The 17,734-nt window shown below is 37.1% G+C and overlaps 1 protein-coding gene across 3 annotated transcripts in view; it reads left to right on the top strand.

The window, feature by feature from the left end:
* Positions 1–17,734, top strand: part of LOC150108490 (uncharacterized) — a 385,253-nt gene that overhangs the window by 29,975 nt on the left and 337,544 nt on the right. For 2 of the 3 annotated variants that reach the window (XM_090415900.1, XM_090415897.1), the window contains exon 1: positions 17,131–17,221. The exons of the other annotated variant lie outside the window; for it this stretch is intronic. In XM_090415900.1, coding sequence (XP_090272026.1) covers positions 17,147–17,221 — 75 coding nt within the window. In that variant the 5' untranslated portion in view covers positions 17,131–17,146. Of the gene's footprint in view, positions 1–17,130; positions 17,222–17,734 lie in introns of those variants that run through there. 3 annotated transcript variants of the gene reach the window in all.

Below are 17,734 nucleotides of genomic sequence, written 5' to 3'. Positions count from 1 at the left end.
AAATCGAGTTAACTCAATCATGGCAAGGTCGCCATTTTTTTCTGCGCTCGAGTTAACTCGACCGTAGCAGTTAAAGAGTTAATTAAGCTCTTTCCAATGTTATTTACATACAAATTAAACAACAATGTCCCCAAAACAGACCCCAGGGGCAATTCAAATGCTTTCACAAACTGAATTAAATGAGTTTTACACATTGAAAGTTCAAATCAAGTTAACTCGATCATGGCAAGGTCGCCATTTTTTTCCGCGCTCGAGTTAACTCGAGCGTGGAAAAAAATGGCGACGTAGCAGTTAAAGGGTTAATTAAGCTCTTTCCAGTGTTATTTACATACAAATTAAACAACAATGCCCCCAAAACAGACCCTAGGGGCATGCCATTAGTGACTTTCCTCTTTTGGGATATCACCCCCCCCCATACACAACCTGCTTATTGCTATCCAACCCCATCTATTCCAGTTTAAATACTAGTTTCTCGTGTGGCAATCTGTCGAAAGCCATTGCAAAATCTAAATATACTACTGTATTATGCATCCCCATTGTCTAATGTATTTGTCACCTTGTTATAAGTAAGCAGATTGCTAAAACATGATCTTCCTTTAGTAAAACCATATTTTCCATGAAAGAGAATTCTACTGCTGTCAACCCAGTTCTGAATCCTTGTCCTCACTAGCCTCTCAAGTACCTTGACCACAACTCCAAACAAGCAGATTGGCCTATAATTTGAAGCCTTAGTCTTACACCCTTTTATGAAGCAGAACAATTTTGCTGTCTTTCCACTTCTTTGGAACCAGGGCCAATCTAAGACTCATGCTAAAAATGTATGTTAAAGCTGTTATCTCCCTGGAACATTCCCTCAAGATACATGGTGATATACCATCAAGTTCTATGTCCTTGTTGACACCAAGTTTATTCAATTCTTCATATACCTCCTGCTCACTCACTATCAGTGGTTCCTCCCCGATTCCCACTATTTTAGTGGGAATGGGGGAGGAATCCCATTCCCTCAATTTATATTACACACCATATAAATAAAATATCAATACATTATTTTTAAATATGAATACATATCATAAATATACATTATTATTAACATTTGACCTGCATTAAAGTTACTCATCATGGGAGGTACACACTATTGCACTGTGTGCAATAGTGTGTAGCTCATCTAACCATGCCTTAACTGATTCAATGTGTCCACACACACAGAGAGGCAATGCATTCCACTCTCCATGCAAAGAAAACCTTCTCCTCACTCGCTGCTCACACCCTCCTTATAAAGTTTCCAGCACTGTCCTCTTGTTCTATTTTTTCCAATCTCCTGTTCTATGAAAAATCTCTTCCATGTCAACCTGTTAACAACCAATGACCAGCTTATATGTCTCAATCATACCCCCCCCCCTCCTATTCACGAGGCTTTGCAATTTACATCATCTTAATCTGTTCTTGTACTCCATTCCAAAGACCACTGATCCACCTTTGTGAATCTTCTCTGGACCCTTTCTAATATAATCCTCATCACCATGAAAACCTGGTGACCAAATCTGTGCACAATAATCCACATGAGGCCTTATACAATGGAATCATAACCTCCTTATTTCTGCATCATTGCCATTATCCAATGTGGTCCACAACTTGTGCAATCAAAAAAAAAAAAATCAGCTAACGCCTTTTTATTCCCGTATACGGGGAGTAGGCGAGGCCATTTAGCCCTATCTAACTTTTGGAGACTGAGTGGGCAGTTCAATCTCCACTGGTACCAATCAGAGATAGATGGCCCAAGGCTATCACTAATTAAGCGGTACACAGTGAAGAGAGACTACTCAAATGTGCCGCGATCTCGTGTCCCTAACCCTAACACAATATATTTAATGTCTGAAATAATGTGGGTTCTATGGTCGATTTTCTTGAGTTTACGGGACGAAAAACCCGCTTGCCCATGCCAGAGATCGACTAACTCGAGAACCGGTCGAAAAAAGGCTTAGAAAAATTTCCTCTAGTCGCCGACTAGACTCGAAACCAAGTCTTCCTTCGTGCGGCCAAGCGTCGTGGTGTGTAAACGCCACATCCACTGAGCTACACAGGCTCTCGGGTACAAATAATATACAAACACACCTTTATAGCATTCGTATAGTAAAGGTATGCAAGTTCTTTTCACTTAAACCTTTTTTCACTACCTACTCTCATCAGTGAGTAGGTAGACCTGTTATCTTCCAGGTCTACCTACTCACTGATGAGACCTCAAAAAAGGTTGAAACCAGTCTGGGTAGTGACCTCTCCTCATAATGTAATTACAGTATTACATCCCCTAGGGGCTGTGTTTTTACATTATGAGAAAACATCAAGGATAGTGAGGGAGCTTGCTCCACCTTTGCTTCAAGTTGCCTTGGTGTTGTACTACCAAGTGGTCATTTACATTGGATTCGCTGATAGTTTTTTGGTATATATGAAACTCATAGATTTGTAGTTCTTGATCTTAGAGTTTTACTTACTGGCAGTTGAACAACAAGAGATTTGTATCCCCTTAATTATTATTAAGGATGCCAGAAAAATAGCCATTTGGCTTTCAATTTACAATATCTGACTGTTTAGAATGTACTTTAACTTTGAGAAAACCTCTCAAGGAATACTTCGCTTGAAAAATAAGGTTAACATATATTTATAGGCTGAAAATGCACCTGTTGCCAATGTGTGCAATATAAATTTAGATGAAACCTTACAACAGCATGGCATTCAGTTTTTTCAGGATTTACAATTTTCAGTAGCACTAACAGTTTCATTGTAGTCCTCATTGTTGTAAATGCTAATATTTTCATATAGTACATCTTCAGTAAAAGTTGAACAGAATTTCCTCCATTTAATTCTAAAATCCATCAGTTCTGCTTGTATATTTCTTTTTGTGATATTGTTGCTTATTATTATTATTATTTTAATAGCTCACTTAGTTTTAGAAAGAAAATTTTCTAGGATGCGATTTTGAATATTTTCAAAATTGTTGGGATTCAAATATGAAAATTTATGAAAATTCTTTGTTTATCTACAGTGTTTTAAATACCTTTCACATTAAAACAATGAAAGGTCTTGACATTTTCAATTTCTGTATGTTATTAGAACCAGTTTCTCTAGGACTTTTTTTTATTCTAGTCCATTTATTAGTAAAATCAGTTTTAACAAAGATTGACATTTCTGATTTCCAAGACTTCATTTGCTATTGTTGCAAATTCCATTATTATTACTATCACCAGACCATTATAGAGTGAAAAAAAATTTGTCATGGGAGGTATATACACAGAAAGCCAATCAAACCGTGCTTTAAACTCATTCAGTGTATCTGCATTTACCACATTGTCGGGCAGTGCATTCCACTCACCAACCACTCTCCACACGCAAAGAACCTGCTCCTTATTAGAAGTTAAAGAGGATTTTAAGTCTTAGAAAGATGGTTCATCGAAGGCTGTCTGGTGTGAGATAGAGGCAATTATTAGGCAATAGGACAAAATACAATATTGGGTTCTGCTATAGAATGGGGGGAGGTCCACAGGAAGATGTAGATGCCAATATATCGGCAGATTAGGACAATGATTGCAGGATAAATAATTATTATAAGAGACTTTAACTATGGGGATATCGATTGGAGAGAGGAAAGGAAGCATGACAAGATGGAAGTGGGATTTATACAGTTGCTAAGGGATAATTACACGAAACAACATGTTATAGAGGAAACAAGGGGGTTTAAGTATGTTGGATCTGATAATAGCATCAGAAGATGTATCCATAACCAAGGTAGACACTTTACCTCCATTTGGGGAGAGTGACCATGCAGTCTTGTTCTGAGAAGTTGCCAAACATACAGAATTCTCTGTCAAGAAGAGGTTTATGTTCAAAAATATAAGTGTGGTGATTATGAGAGACTCAGGAGTCATCGTGGAACAATGCCATTGCTTGAGAAGCTACAATGAAAGAATATCAGTAGTGCATGCCAAGTGGTCAGAGATTGCTTGAGAGTAGCAGTATCAGAATGCATATACAAGTTCAGGAGGATATACCAAGTTGGAATTAAGTGGATAAGTAGGGATATAAAGCAAGAGCTGCAAAAAAAAAAAAAAGAAAAAAAAAAGAGAAAACATTGTGGAGGAAATATAAAGAAAAAGTGATGAGCATACTCATGTAAAAAATGCAAACAAGAAGGTTGACTAATATGCTAAGGAAGGCCAAAAAAACTATGAGAGAGAATTAGCCAAACAGTCCAAAATAAACCCAAAAGAGTTTTTGTTATGTAGCAAGTAAGAGGAAAAATGACTATAGTAGGATAACTAAACAATGCTCATGGTAGGAAGATGACCTGAACCAAAAGAAATAGTTGAGTTGCTGAGTGATCATTTTGCAAAGGTGTATCATCCAGGTGATGATTTTACAGTTGCTGATATTACAGAGATGCATATCAACACTGAGGTAAATGAACAGGAGGTGTTTAACACAATTAAAAAATATGAATGTGAACACAGCAGTGGGACTGGATGGCATGTCAGCCCATGTACTAAGTGAATCTGCAAGAGAATTGGCATTGCTGCTGATGAAATTATTCAATCTGAGTATCAGTTCTGGCAGGATTCCAAGGGAGTGGAAAGAGGTTAAGATAGTACCATTGCATAAAGGTGGCTCCAAGACAGAGGTAGCAAACTACAGACTAATTTATATATCAGGAATGGTTGTTAAAGTATTGGAAAAGTTGATGAAAGGTAAAATACTAAAGTGGGTGGATAGGGATGTAATACTCTACAGTGAACAGCATGGCTTTGTAAAGGGTAGGTCCTACCAAATTAGCATAGCCAAGTGAAAAAATTTCCATCAATTTATCTCTAATCCACAGAATTTTAATAATAAGGTGTGATACCTTTTGGCAACTGGTATATGGAAATATGACTTCTCCATTACTTCTACCTTAGTATCACCACCTCTGGGTCTGGTTCCTACTGATGAGACCTCAATAAAGGTCCGAAACGGTCTGGGTAGTGACCCTTCCCTTAATGCATAGCATTATACATGTCTGCAAGATGTGCTTCGCATTATGGGATACTATTATATATTATACATGTCTGCAAGGAGATGTGCTTTGCATTATGGGATACTATTATATATTATACATGTCTACAAGGAGATGTGCTTTGCATTATGGGATACTATTATATATTATACATATCTGCAAGGAGATGTGCTTTCTATTATGGAATACTAAGGCAAGTGATGAGAAGTTATACCATCTTTGCCACGAGTTGCCCCAGTCCTGAAAATACTTCAGGTGCAAACTTTATTTGCTTACGCTTGGATAAAGGATTAAACCAAATATATAATTGGATTACTTGGATGTTGAAAAACATGCTAACAAGTAAGTATAAGGAAGTTATCCCTCTTTATGGCTATGATTCGGCCATATCTTGACTACTGCACACAGATTTGGTCACCTGGGTTTCTTGGGGATTAGGAGGTGGTAGAGAAGATTCAGAAATGAGTGACCAAGATGGTGACAGGTCTGTGGAAAACTGCATATGAGGATATGTTGAAGGTTTGTGGGTTACAAAGTTTAGTTGACAGGCAGAAAAGAGGCAACATGATAGAAACTTTTAAGATGTTAAATATAGAAACTTATAATAAGATGTTTTATAAAATTGATGCAAGTGAAGTTTTTCAGTATATAACAAATAGGGAACTAGGAGCAATTTTTGTGGAAGTTGTGTAAGAGTGTGGTTAGTAGGGATGTGCGGAGCCAATTTTTTTCATGGAGAGTGGTGAGTGGAATGGATTGCCAGAATTGGTTGCGAGTTCCCTGATGGTGAATGGGTTCAAGGAGAGGTATGATAGGATTTATTGTATAATGGTTAATTTGAGTCTCCCATGATGAGTCTCTGGACTCCATGGAGATGCCATAAAATAATAATAATTAGTAGTAGTAGTAGTATATCCCTTCTCTCACCCTCATTATACAGTTTCTAGGGATGTCCCCTTGTTCTACCCACTTCTCCCATTCTGTGAAAAATTTCATCCACATTAACCCAGTAACATCCCTTTACTAACTTATATGTCTCACTCATATCTTCTCTTATTCACAAGGCTTTGTACTGCATTCCCTTAATCTCCCTTCATATCCACATCCCAGTTACCCAGCTTGGTCAGTGTTCTCTGACAAGCCTCCATATCACTTATCACTATAATAAATTTAGTTTAATCCTTTATCCAAGTGTGTGCAAACAAAGTTTGCGCCAGAAAGTATCTTCAGGACTGGGATAAAGTGGTAAAAGCTCTGCAGCCTTTTTGGTGGAGAGCGGATATGCTAACCACTCGGCCAACCAGGCCGGCAAGCAAACGCAATAATGCGCGCAAGCATACGATACATTGCTCAAACGAGCAATGTCGGAATGATTTGTAACGTGCAGGCATAAGCGCGAGTCTGACTGCGATTGGTCGAACGTGATAATATCGACACTGCGTTAGATCGCAGTGTATTTATTTCTTAATCTAAAGCGTTAATTGAACAATTCCAATTATTAACAGAAGTTAATAATTGGAATTGTTCAATTAACTGAAGTTAATAATTGGAATAATTCTTAATTGGAAATATTAATTCCAATTATTAACAAGTTAATAATTGGAATTACGGTAATAATAATTATTAAATTCAATCACTGTTGAAACATAAGCTGTAACCTTTAACATGTTGTATTGCATTTATATAATGTTGTAAGCATTGTTATTATTTATAAACACAACAGTGGCGGCCGGTGATGCTGCAATATACAAAAAAAAAAAAGTTTCGTATCAATAGATCCGCAAACGAATATCGGCGTTAGATCACAGTGCATTTGTTTCGTAACGATATGTTTCATATTAGGTTCACAGTTGTACGTGTCCTCCTGCTATGAGTCTTCGGACTCCTTGGAGGTGTCAGGAATAATAATAATACCTTATATCTCACAGAAATAACGAGCGCAGGCATAACATACACTGCCCAAGCGGCAGTGTATCTAATGACGTAACGTGCAACGATAAGCGCAAACGAATATCGGCGTTAGATCGCAGTGCATTTGTTTCGTATAACGATAATTGAAAAAATGTAATTTTCAACAGTGACACTCGTCATAATTCAGCCTTGTATCTATAATAAATAATGATATGTTATTTTAACAAAATAAAACAAGATTTACAAAAAAAAAAAAAAAGTTACACTGCCGTTTGAGCTGTGTGGAAATGACGTAATGTGCAATGACAAGTGCAAACGAATATCGGCGTTAGATTGCAGTTGAGAGTATTTGTTTCGTACCTAAAGCGTTAATCGAACAATTCCAATTATTAACTATTCAATCAGTGTCAAAACATAAGCTGTAACATTTTTCATGTTGTACTGCATTTATATAATGGTGTAAGCATTGTTATTATTTATAAACACAAACAATTTAATTTTTTCATTTTTTCCTTGGGGTGCAGAACGTTACTGTCTATAAGGGTGAAGCATAATGCTTTCAATCCCTGCTATCTGATAGGTTACTATGCAGGGAAAAATTTATGAGCTACGTCCTCAGCCCGAGTTGGGTAAATTATAGGTCTTGAAAGGGAACTAGGCCTTAAGTCGTCTATATTTGCATATTTCCAATTCATCATAATTTGCTGCTTGTTGGACTAATTCATTTGGATGTGAGGACGATTTTGAGACGTACTTTACTGTGAAAGATTGCAGGAAAAAGTAGATATAAGGGATTTTGTGTCTCGATGAAGTTGAACATTTCTAATGTACCATGGTGCATTTAAGATCATGCGTAAGCATTTGTTTTGCAGTTTAAGGATATTTGCGCTTGAAGTTTGGCTTCAGGCGGGGGACGAATCATCAACTGGTAGAGGAGCAATTTGATTTTAATATCTAGTTTACTGTTCCTATTAATAAGAGGATAGAGCTGAGTGATAACTTTTGATACCTTTGCACATAAGGATTTTGTATGCGGACTGAAGGTTAGTTTTCTATCTAGCAGTACGCCGAGATATTTAGCTTCTGTTTTCCAGGGAATCTTGATGTTAAATAGAAAGATGTCTTCTTTGGGAGATGTTGACTTTTTTGTGGACAGAAGAGCACTGCTTTATTGAGGATTTACTTGCAGTCTCCAAATGGAGAACCCAGTGTTCCAGTTTCAGTAGGTTATCCTGTAGTTTCTTTGTAACAAGATGCGGTTTAAGAGATCTGGCCAGTATTGCAGTATCGTCAGCATAGAGAGCAATGATAGATAACATCGGGTTATGCGGGATGTCCGCGATGTAAATCGAGAAAAGTATCGGCGCCAGGAGGGATCCTTGAGGCACTCCAGCCAAGATCCACCGCTCGGTAGATACTGCCCCATTTAGTTTAACTTGCATGCGTCTTCCAGAAAGAAAGGACGTAATGAGGTGGATCAGATCCAGTGGAATGCTGGCTAAAATCTGCTTGTATAGGAGTCCAAAGTGCCATAATTTGTCGAAGGCATTTTCTAAGTCAAGAAAGACTGCTCCGGTGTATTGATGCCAGTTGAAGTTGGTGGTAATGTATTCAACAGTCTATGGATTTGTTGAATAGTGATGTGGAGTTTGCGAAAACCAAACTGCTCTACAGGTAGGATATTTAGCTTGTTAACAGAAACTTGAATTTTGGAGAGGATGACTTTTTCAGCGATTTTGCCCAAATTGGAAATCAGACTGATGGGGGACTTTGTGGCAGCTGTGGATCCTTACCAGGCTTATAAATAGGGACCACATCTGCCAACTTCCAAGCATAGGGAAAGTATTTTAATCTAAGCATGGCATTTATTATTGTTGTAAGATGTACAATGGCCTTTTGGGGTAGCAGTTTAATAAATTTATTAGGGATGCCGTCAGGTCCAGGACCTTTTTTATTTTTTAAATTTTGTATGATGTCGTAGATTTCGGCTAGAAAAGTAGGTGTGAGTTGGTTGGTACAAGTATCACACTGTTTTAGTACGTATCTGACGTGGCGGTGGATTTTATAAATATGATTGAAGTTCAGGTTATAAGATGGGCTGCACTGCTTTTCTAAGTTTTTGACTATAGTTTCGGCTTTTTCAGCATTTGCGTGAAGTATGCCTAAATCCGATTTGAGAGGAGGAAGAGTTTTATTTTTGATATTTCTTAACAGTTTTCAAACGGTTTGATCACCGGGTGAAATGGAAGTTAATTTATCTTTCCACAGTTTGTTTCTGTGGGCCTTCAGTGTATCTCTCACTGCACTATTCAACCGGTTGAGTAACTTTTTATCCTGGGGAGCCCTGGTATTAAAGTATCTTTTTCTTGCCTTATTTTCCCCCCCTGATTAAGTTCATAATATCTTCTGGAAGTCTTTTAGGCTTAGAAGTAGGCGTATTTGAGGTGATAGATGATAAGGCTGCATTGATTTGTTGAGTAAATTTATTGATTGCAGAATCAATTTCTTCTTTAGAGGTAATATGAGGAACAGGACCAAAGTAGTTTGGGAGCACATTGGATAATTTTTCCCAAGGTGTGAGGCGGGGGGAACAGTCCCTTCTGATTGCCTAATTGGAGCAGAATAGGGTTGTGGTCAGAGGTTGTACTGCAATTTGACATTTTGGAGGACAATTATATCTAGGACGTCGGAGGGGCTAATTGGACTGAGATGAGTTGGCAGTGTCGCAGTGCTTATGTACGGGCCGCCGCTGAAACACAAACAAAATTAAAATTTTTCATTTTTTTCTTGGGGGTGCTGCAGTGTCGCAGTGCTTATGTACAGGCCGCCACTGGTGGAATAATCCTTTGCAATTCCGCATCTTTCCCCAAATTTGTAAACACTTGAGCATCAGTGTCAGTTTATACATTTTCAGTATAACTTCAGATTTTAACCATACTACTGTTTATATACAGGATGAGTCAGGAGAAATGTGCATAACTAAGAGCTTATAGCAAAGGTATTTTTCAGTAAAACAAAAAATATCATATATATATATAAACATGAGTCCAACTGAATAGTTATGGCTGCTTGAATTAAAAAAAAAAAAGACTGGAGTTTTCATTGGTAGAAAATTAGAATAAGAAGATGTTATTGGGTTGGTGACATATAAGGATTTCGTCCTGTAAACTCATGAAAATCGACCGTAGAACCCACATTATTTCAGACATTAAATATATTGTGTTAGCGTTAGGGACCACGAGATGGCTGCACATTTGAGCCGTCTCTCTTCACTGAGTACCGCTTAATTAGTGATAGCCTTGGGCCATCTATCTCTGATTGGTACCAGTGGAGATTGAACTGCCCACTCAGTCTCCAAAAGTTAGATAGGGCTAAATGGCCTCGCCTACTCCCCGTATACGGGAATAAAAAGGCGTTAGCTGATTATTTTTTTTTTTATATACCTAACTTCACTTGAACTTTGTTTGCTTACACTTGGATAAAGGATTAAACAAGAATATAATTTCTTGTCAATATGCAAACCCAAGTTCTCTAAAAACATTCCTTTGCAGTCCGCGATAAAAATGCAGTATATATTCAGTAGCTCGAATTAAAAAAAAAAAAAAAAAAAACTTCGTTCAGCCTGTAGTACGATTTGAAACATAAGAAAATCGACAAATCCAAAGCAGATTTCATAACGGAAAAATGCAGTAAGCATGAATGCTGTAAGCTCTACAACCTTCGGATACTTCGCTAAGGCTATTGCGTTTAACTTCTTTTTTTCCTTTTCACCTTAACGCCCACGTCCTGATGGTACCTTAGTAACATCCAGCGATCAGTCATACGACCATAGAAGATCACCTCAGGCAATATCACCATGTCTCTTCTGATCTTTTTCCAGAAAGACATGAGAAAAATCATGTCTTGATACTAAATATCTTGGTCCAGATGGTGTCTCTCTATTTGTGCTCAAAATTTCTGCTCCAGAAATAAGACCCATCCTGAATTGCCTATATAAGTAGTCATACTCATCTGCCTAACAGCATAGAAGCTAACCTTAATCTGGAATGTCCTTAAAAATGAAGATAAAAGTCAGTCATCGAATTATCTTCCCCATGCCCTCACCTCATCTCGCGAAGTGATGGAGAAGGCCATAACAACCAGCATCCCGGAGACCCGTCAGTTACTTAGTGATCACCAATATGGATTCCACCATTTCCATTCTATAACATACCTTTTCAATAACCTTAACCACTGTGTTCATTTCATTCATTTGCGTGTCGTGGTTTGATGATTTTCATCTTCCTCAGATTACTTTATCAGTGCTGTAGTACAGAGCTCTGTCCTCATGCGCTTCCTCTCTAACTTCATATCCTGTTGAAGAAAGTTGATGAACGTGCTCTTCGTTCCTCTTCTTCAATCAAGAAATCTTGTAGTACTCAAATAATTCAAGATCTTTCATAACTGATGTCTTAAGCACTGATCTGTTTCTATTCTCAAGTCGAGTGAAGATAATCTAGTGAATTTGAATATTTTCAAAGCGGTCCTGCCTTATTATTCTGACGAAAGATCCTACTTTTGATAATGTTTCGATTTCCAGTCAAGCTGTTTTTCCTTTTTTGGACTGACTTTCACATCCAGATTATCTTGGCATAATCATATTACAACCATAGTCTCCTCAGATACCAAAAAATCTCGATATTATTTTCGTTTAAAATACTATTTTTATCTTGCTCAGTTCCTAACATTTTTCAAATCCCAAATTTGACCGACCTTCGAATATTGCTCTCACATTTTGGGTTGTGAACCAAAACCACCCCAAGAATTCCTGACTATACCGAAAGGGCAATTTGCCTGACGTTTCCCTTCTCTCAGTCACTTTCTTGGAGGTGTTGTGCTTTTGTATTAAGCTTTATTAGAAGTACTTTCATGGGCGCAGCTTCACCAAACTGGTGACTACCAAATTCCAGTATTCCTCCACTCATGCAGGAACACGAACAGCCAACATCCATACACAGTTTAACCCCAAATATATCGAACAAACCAGTATATCGATCTCTACTGTTTTTCTCAATGAATACAACCCTACCTTTTTCAAGAAACTTGGTCATAGATTTCTTTCCTCTCCTTAACCACTTTCCTACACACGCTACTGTTGTGTTGTGTCTTGTGATCTCTTTCTCTCTCTCGTGGGGTTTAATATAAAAGGATTGTCCCATCTCTTAGCCTTAGTTGCGTTACCGTAATGAATTTCGCCTTTTGTCGTGAGGCCACAACCTTACTTATTGGATGCTGGAAGCGGCTTAAAAAAGTTCCATGTTTTATCTAAAGAGCAGGGCTTTCTTGAAGAAGTGATTCTGACGCACCTACGGCTGCACCTGCGCAAAAAAAGAACTTAGTCATTCTCCACTTACTTTTCATAATGTCCAACTTCACAGTCAAGAAAAGCTCTCTCTTCTTTTCTGACTCTTAATCATAGTCTTTCCTGGCATCATCACATCACTTTAATAGCATCTTCAGCTTTCATAAAACTTGACATACGTGTTCTCTCGAGAGGTGTACATTTCTTCTGCTGAGTTGCTTACTCGATATAAATCTTAAATCCGCCCAACCTTGGAACACTGCTTTCACATTCGGGGTGGTGTACTACCTAAGACGTCTCTAAAAAATTCTTGATGCAGTCCAGACGAGTGCGGTTCGGTTGATCGATGGCTTCTCTCAGTCTCCTTTCAACCGCTGTGTCATAGGCGGTCAGTTTCCGCATTATGTCTCTTCTACAGACATTTCCACGGTCACTGTTCAGCAGAACTAACATCTATTATACTTCCATTTCTACTAAACCCCCAGGAACACAAGCAGCAGCTGCCCAACATCCTTGAACTCCACTCACCGAACCTCTTACTCCCAGTTGTCTTTCATTCAATCTACGCAATCCCAACAGTCCTCCCCATGATCTCCAGCTCTTCGAGAATATCAGCAGATCACTTTCCATTTGACTTCTCCGGCATTTATTTGCTATGGGGTCTGTGGCTTCTCGTGTGCAGGAGTGTAAAAAAATCAGACTGAGTGACTTTAATATAAAGCTTGACGCCGTAAACAAATCTATAGTTTAATAATCTAGACACGTTGCTATTTGAACACATTTTTTTTTTAATAATCTGACATTTTCTGTGATTTTAATTTTTAAACATTCTTCTACGAAAATATGATCTTGTGGAGAGATGTATTTCTTTATATTTGTCTTAACACAATTCTCACTGTTTATTTGCATTTCATCAGGCTTGTATATATATATATATATATATATATATATATATCAAGGTGTTCATCATTTTCTACAAGTTGCTGTTGACATACAACTGAATCTCTTTATTTGAGACTTATGTTTCGCTAGAATGGACTATAAAGTGCCCTACTACCAAATGATGATAATATACTGTTATTTGTCAGAGCAGAAAATAATTTTATGTAGCTGATTTGAAAAAGGAAGCAGTAGCTTCGCTCCTAGTCTTAAAGGATTTTTTTTTTCGGAGGGGGGGGAGGCATCAAGAGTCAGCAGTTGGCACTATATCATAGTAGTAAGATATGAATAACAAACAGAGGATAAAGATTATTACGTGATAACGATAATTCGCAGTGGGGAAAACTCAACTCAAAAGGATTCTGCAGTTCTGTATTATTAATTTAACAAGAGAGACATCCTATTTCCTTTTGGTAAATGGGATATTTTATTTGATTTTGAGGTATGACATTTATTTATTGGAGTGGAAAATTTTATAAACGTCTTATGTTAAAGATACCAAGCAATTTTATAAGCTAGGTTTTTAATCCTTTTTATAAACGTCTCTTTATAAACGATAATAATTAAATATATTTAATCATATACCAAGGCATATATTAAACAGGATTTAATATATGATTTGTGTAGTAACCTTGTTTTCTTATTCATTTGGCTACTTGTATTCACTCGAGTTTAATACTATAGGCTTAGGCCATTATGTTATAGGTTTGCGTTTGTAAAAATGACATCGCTAGAGTATGTAATCTTTTTTCTGAGCTTTACGTATGAATGAAATATTTCGAAAATCAGTTTTTCATAACTGATTTGTGATAGTCTTATTTGCAACGACATCAGATGCTCACAACTCTTAGACTGAAAGCGGAAATAATAAATCTCATTTACTAACATATGAGAAGCTCATGCATGATGCATGAGCACGCTCGAGTCAAAAGTCAACGTTAAGTAGATCACTAAGGTTGTTAATGTGAACTTCAGTAAATAGAACTTCGCACGCTAAATAACCTTTTAGTTTTCTCGCGGGAAATTGAACACGGTTTTTCACTGAACCAGTTCGAACGAAGTTTACATTGTTTAAAATGATTATATATTCTAGTCTAAAATACAATGGTGTGTATGTAAATTACCATTTTTCCCATAGAAATGTGGCCCAAATCTTTACGAGTAGTCAACTTGCATGGGACTTAATTTTATTGCGAGACTTTCGCAGTTAGTTACTTTTTCAGTTAATTATTCTTTAAACAATATGACCAATTTGGGGTTAACATAGTCAACGAACAGAGGTTGATAACTTCACGTAGGTCGTTCTGTATTATACATATTAGCTTTATTTTTAACACCGCACAGGGCTCTGAAAAAGAGACGATAAATACCATTCCCACCGTTGAGTTCTAACAAGTTATGTGTTAGTTTCAATTTACGTATGCAGAAGTCTTTAAATTCTGGCAAAGTGTTTTCAGAACGTATTTCAAAGAAGTTGGTACACTTTTACATGGCGTTTCTTAGCACTGCAGCTTCAAGAAAACGAATTAGTTGAAATGACATCATGGCCTTTCACAAGTGTCAAGGATATACTTTAATGATACCCACCTTCCTTTTACGACGATGTTGAGGTTAGTGTTTCAGATAGGATGAACCTATTGCGCATACTGATGAAAGAGTTTTACATTTCCTTCAACGCTCGTGAGTAATTAAGGCACCAGTCATTGAAGTACATGTGTCATTGCCTCTGCTGAATAGGCACTTCTTAGACTTGTGAAGCTGCCAAAAGTTAACTGTTACTGACTTCAACTCCTCGTCTGATTTCGTTGTACTCGATGGGATGTGGGGTTCGTTAGTTTTATACTGGAACCAAACCAAGGTCATGAACCAGCATGTCGGTTCTTGCTTGTGCGTTATGATTTTGTTATGTTAACTGCGTTTTCTCCTGTCTGTATGTCCTTTTTGCTGGGCACCCTTCCTTCTCTATGAGACCGACCTAATTCTCTTTCAGTTTTCCAGTTCTTATAAAGTATAGTTATGTCGTAAAAAAAGAAAAAAAAAGTTATATCGTAGGATTTGAACCAGCCTCTTTCCAATCAAAGAGCATTGATTTTAACATATCTTAATCAGAGACATTGACATCCAAATAAGATTTGTGTATATGTACGTGCATCCGAGCACACACACACACACACACCATTTTCAGGTATAACCTAAATTTTCGTAATATACTTTGGACATTCCGGGAACCAACAGTTGACAATATCTACTGAGCTCCAACTAGCTCGCCTTTATTAATATTAACTAACCATGCAGTGGCTGGAATTATAAGTCAATGTCCCTTAATCGGTTAGTTTTACTGTTTTTTAACTTTTGAAGTACAACTGACACATATTACTGTCTTTTCATTCTTCTTCATAGTCCAATTTGTGTCATATCTCTTTAAAACAAACTAATTTCTTTCATTTTTCTTTTTAAGAAATTCTCTCCAATAGCCACCATTCAACCAGTTATTACAAATATAAATTTGCAATTATTATTGTTCCTTGTTTACACTTCTAAAGTACTGCTAGTTGAATGATCGTAGCTAAACGAAACTATTACTGTTATCTAAGCTGTTTAATAGTGAATCAGAAAACTCTTTCAAAAGTTGTATGCATAGCTTTACTTTTTTAAAAAATATGTTCTATTAAAATACAGTACATCGAAAACAGTAAAATTTTGGTAATTATATCTTACGAAAAAACACTTTTCGTAAGAACATTTCTTCCTTTCTTGAGTATTTAATTTTTTCAAGCACTTGAAAGAGAAATATTTCCTATTAATTCTCATGAATAAATGAAATAAGCTATATACTTGGTAAAATTCCTCCAGAACAAGTGGAACTTCGCGAATTTCGTAACTAAATAAGTATCTTAACAATCAGAGCTCATTATATTTTGCTGTTGCCTAAAGTATTGACATGCAGATAAAGATCTAAATTATGCTAGTGGCGTTTTCTAAGAAGATTGTGGACCATCATGTCCAGATAACTAAAATGACATGCGGCATACAACTTCGAACAACGTGATAACAAGAGTTCGTTCTCAGTAACGTTACTAAAGTCCTGAAATCTGGATTCCGGACGACAGTAACATTTAGCAGATACAGATGCAACAAAAGGTGGTGTTTTCAGGTGTATGATGCGATGGTCGAGTTCATCTAAGTGAGGAAACCTAGATCTGCTGGCAACTCAGGCAAATGCTACTAGCAGAACTTCATTGTAGTAGTGGTGAAGAATTGTGATGGTGTGGAGGCGTTTATTAATGTTATGGAAATTGATCCTCTTACCTCTGAAAGTGCGGAGGTATGGAATTGGCTCTCTGATCTTAAATTGATACTATCATGGAAATTCTAGGCAGAGGATAAATTTCATTGCCCGGCGTGAGACCACCCTGATTTTTGGAGGCCTGAAATGGCCGGAGAAAGTTGCGATACATCAAAAGATGCAAGTTATCTATGAAAACATGATGTTTTTTTTATTGATTGGAGAGAGAGTAGTTGATCCAATTTTGTATATTACTTTTATAATTGTATACGTCTCTAAATATTTGATAAGAATCTTGTTTTAACTGAATTAAGACTACTTCATTCATGTTGTCCTTATAATCAGAAACTTAAGAAAATGCCTGTTTTGCATAGAACGTGCAGTTTTTCCAAGTAAATTCGCATCTCTGAGGAGAAAGAGCATATGGGACATTCGCCAAGATGTTGACACACGTTCGTTACCTGGGCCAGAGCCAAACTTTTCTCATCTTATTTCGAAGTTCTCGGTGACAGGAAGTCTGCTTTCTTAGAACACGTGTTCTTAGCATTCGCAAAGTTAGATTTCGTATTAGTGAAATCGGGCATTAAAGACAGTAACATTTAGTAGATACAGATGCAACAGCAACAAGATGTCAGTGTTTTCAGGTGTACGATGCGATGGTTGTGCTTTACCCTTTGTGGTGAATTGTTGGCGTTGTTTTCAGGCGAGTTTTCTTTTTTGTTAGTATGAGGTCGTAATTTAATATGAATTGTATGAATATAAAATATGGACTGTGTTAAATATTAAGAATATTGCCTATTTTAAGTAGATATTTTATGTTAAAGAATTCACTGATAATTGTATTGTGAATAACTGTGAAAACGTTTCGCAGTCGTTATATATACTGCAGTAAATCTTCAATAAAAAAGTAGGCATCTAGCATTAGTCAGCGATGTCTAAAAAGTAGTCGGATATCAAATGTAATATGTGTGTGTATGCATGTATATATACACACACACATACAGGGCCGCCTCTAGGAATTTTTCCGCTACATGCAGTAGTATATTTTGCCTCCCCTTCTCCCTTATTTTTTTTTGTATAGTTTATGTCGCCCCAAAAAATCTTGCCGTCCCGTGCAAATGAATGTCTTGCCTTGTGTGTGTGTGTGTGTGTGTGTGTGTGTGTGTGTAATGATTGAGAATTTGTACACTGCAGACACTAGCAAACAGGAGAAAGA

The sequence above is a fragment of the Typopeltis vanoorti genome, chromosome 3 (assembly GCF_054136105.1).
Source record: "Typopeltis vanoorti isolate ZY-2024b chromosome 3, IOZ_Tvanoo_1.0, whole genome shotgun sequence".
NCBI classification, from domain to species: domain Eukaryota; kingdom Metazoa; phylum Arthropoda; class Arachnida; order Uropygi; family Thelyphonidae; genus Typopeltis; species Typopeltis vanoorti.
Note: the sequence above shows the minus strand (reverse complement) of the source record. Positions and strands in the feature narration are given on the sequence as shown.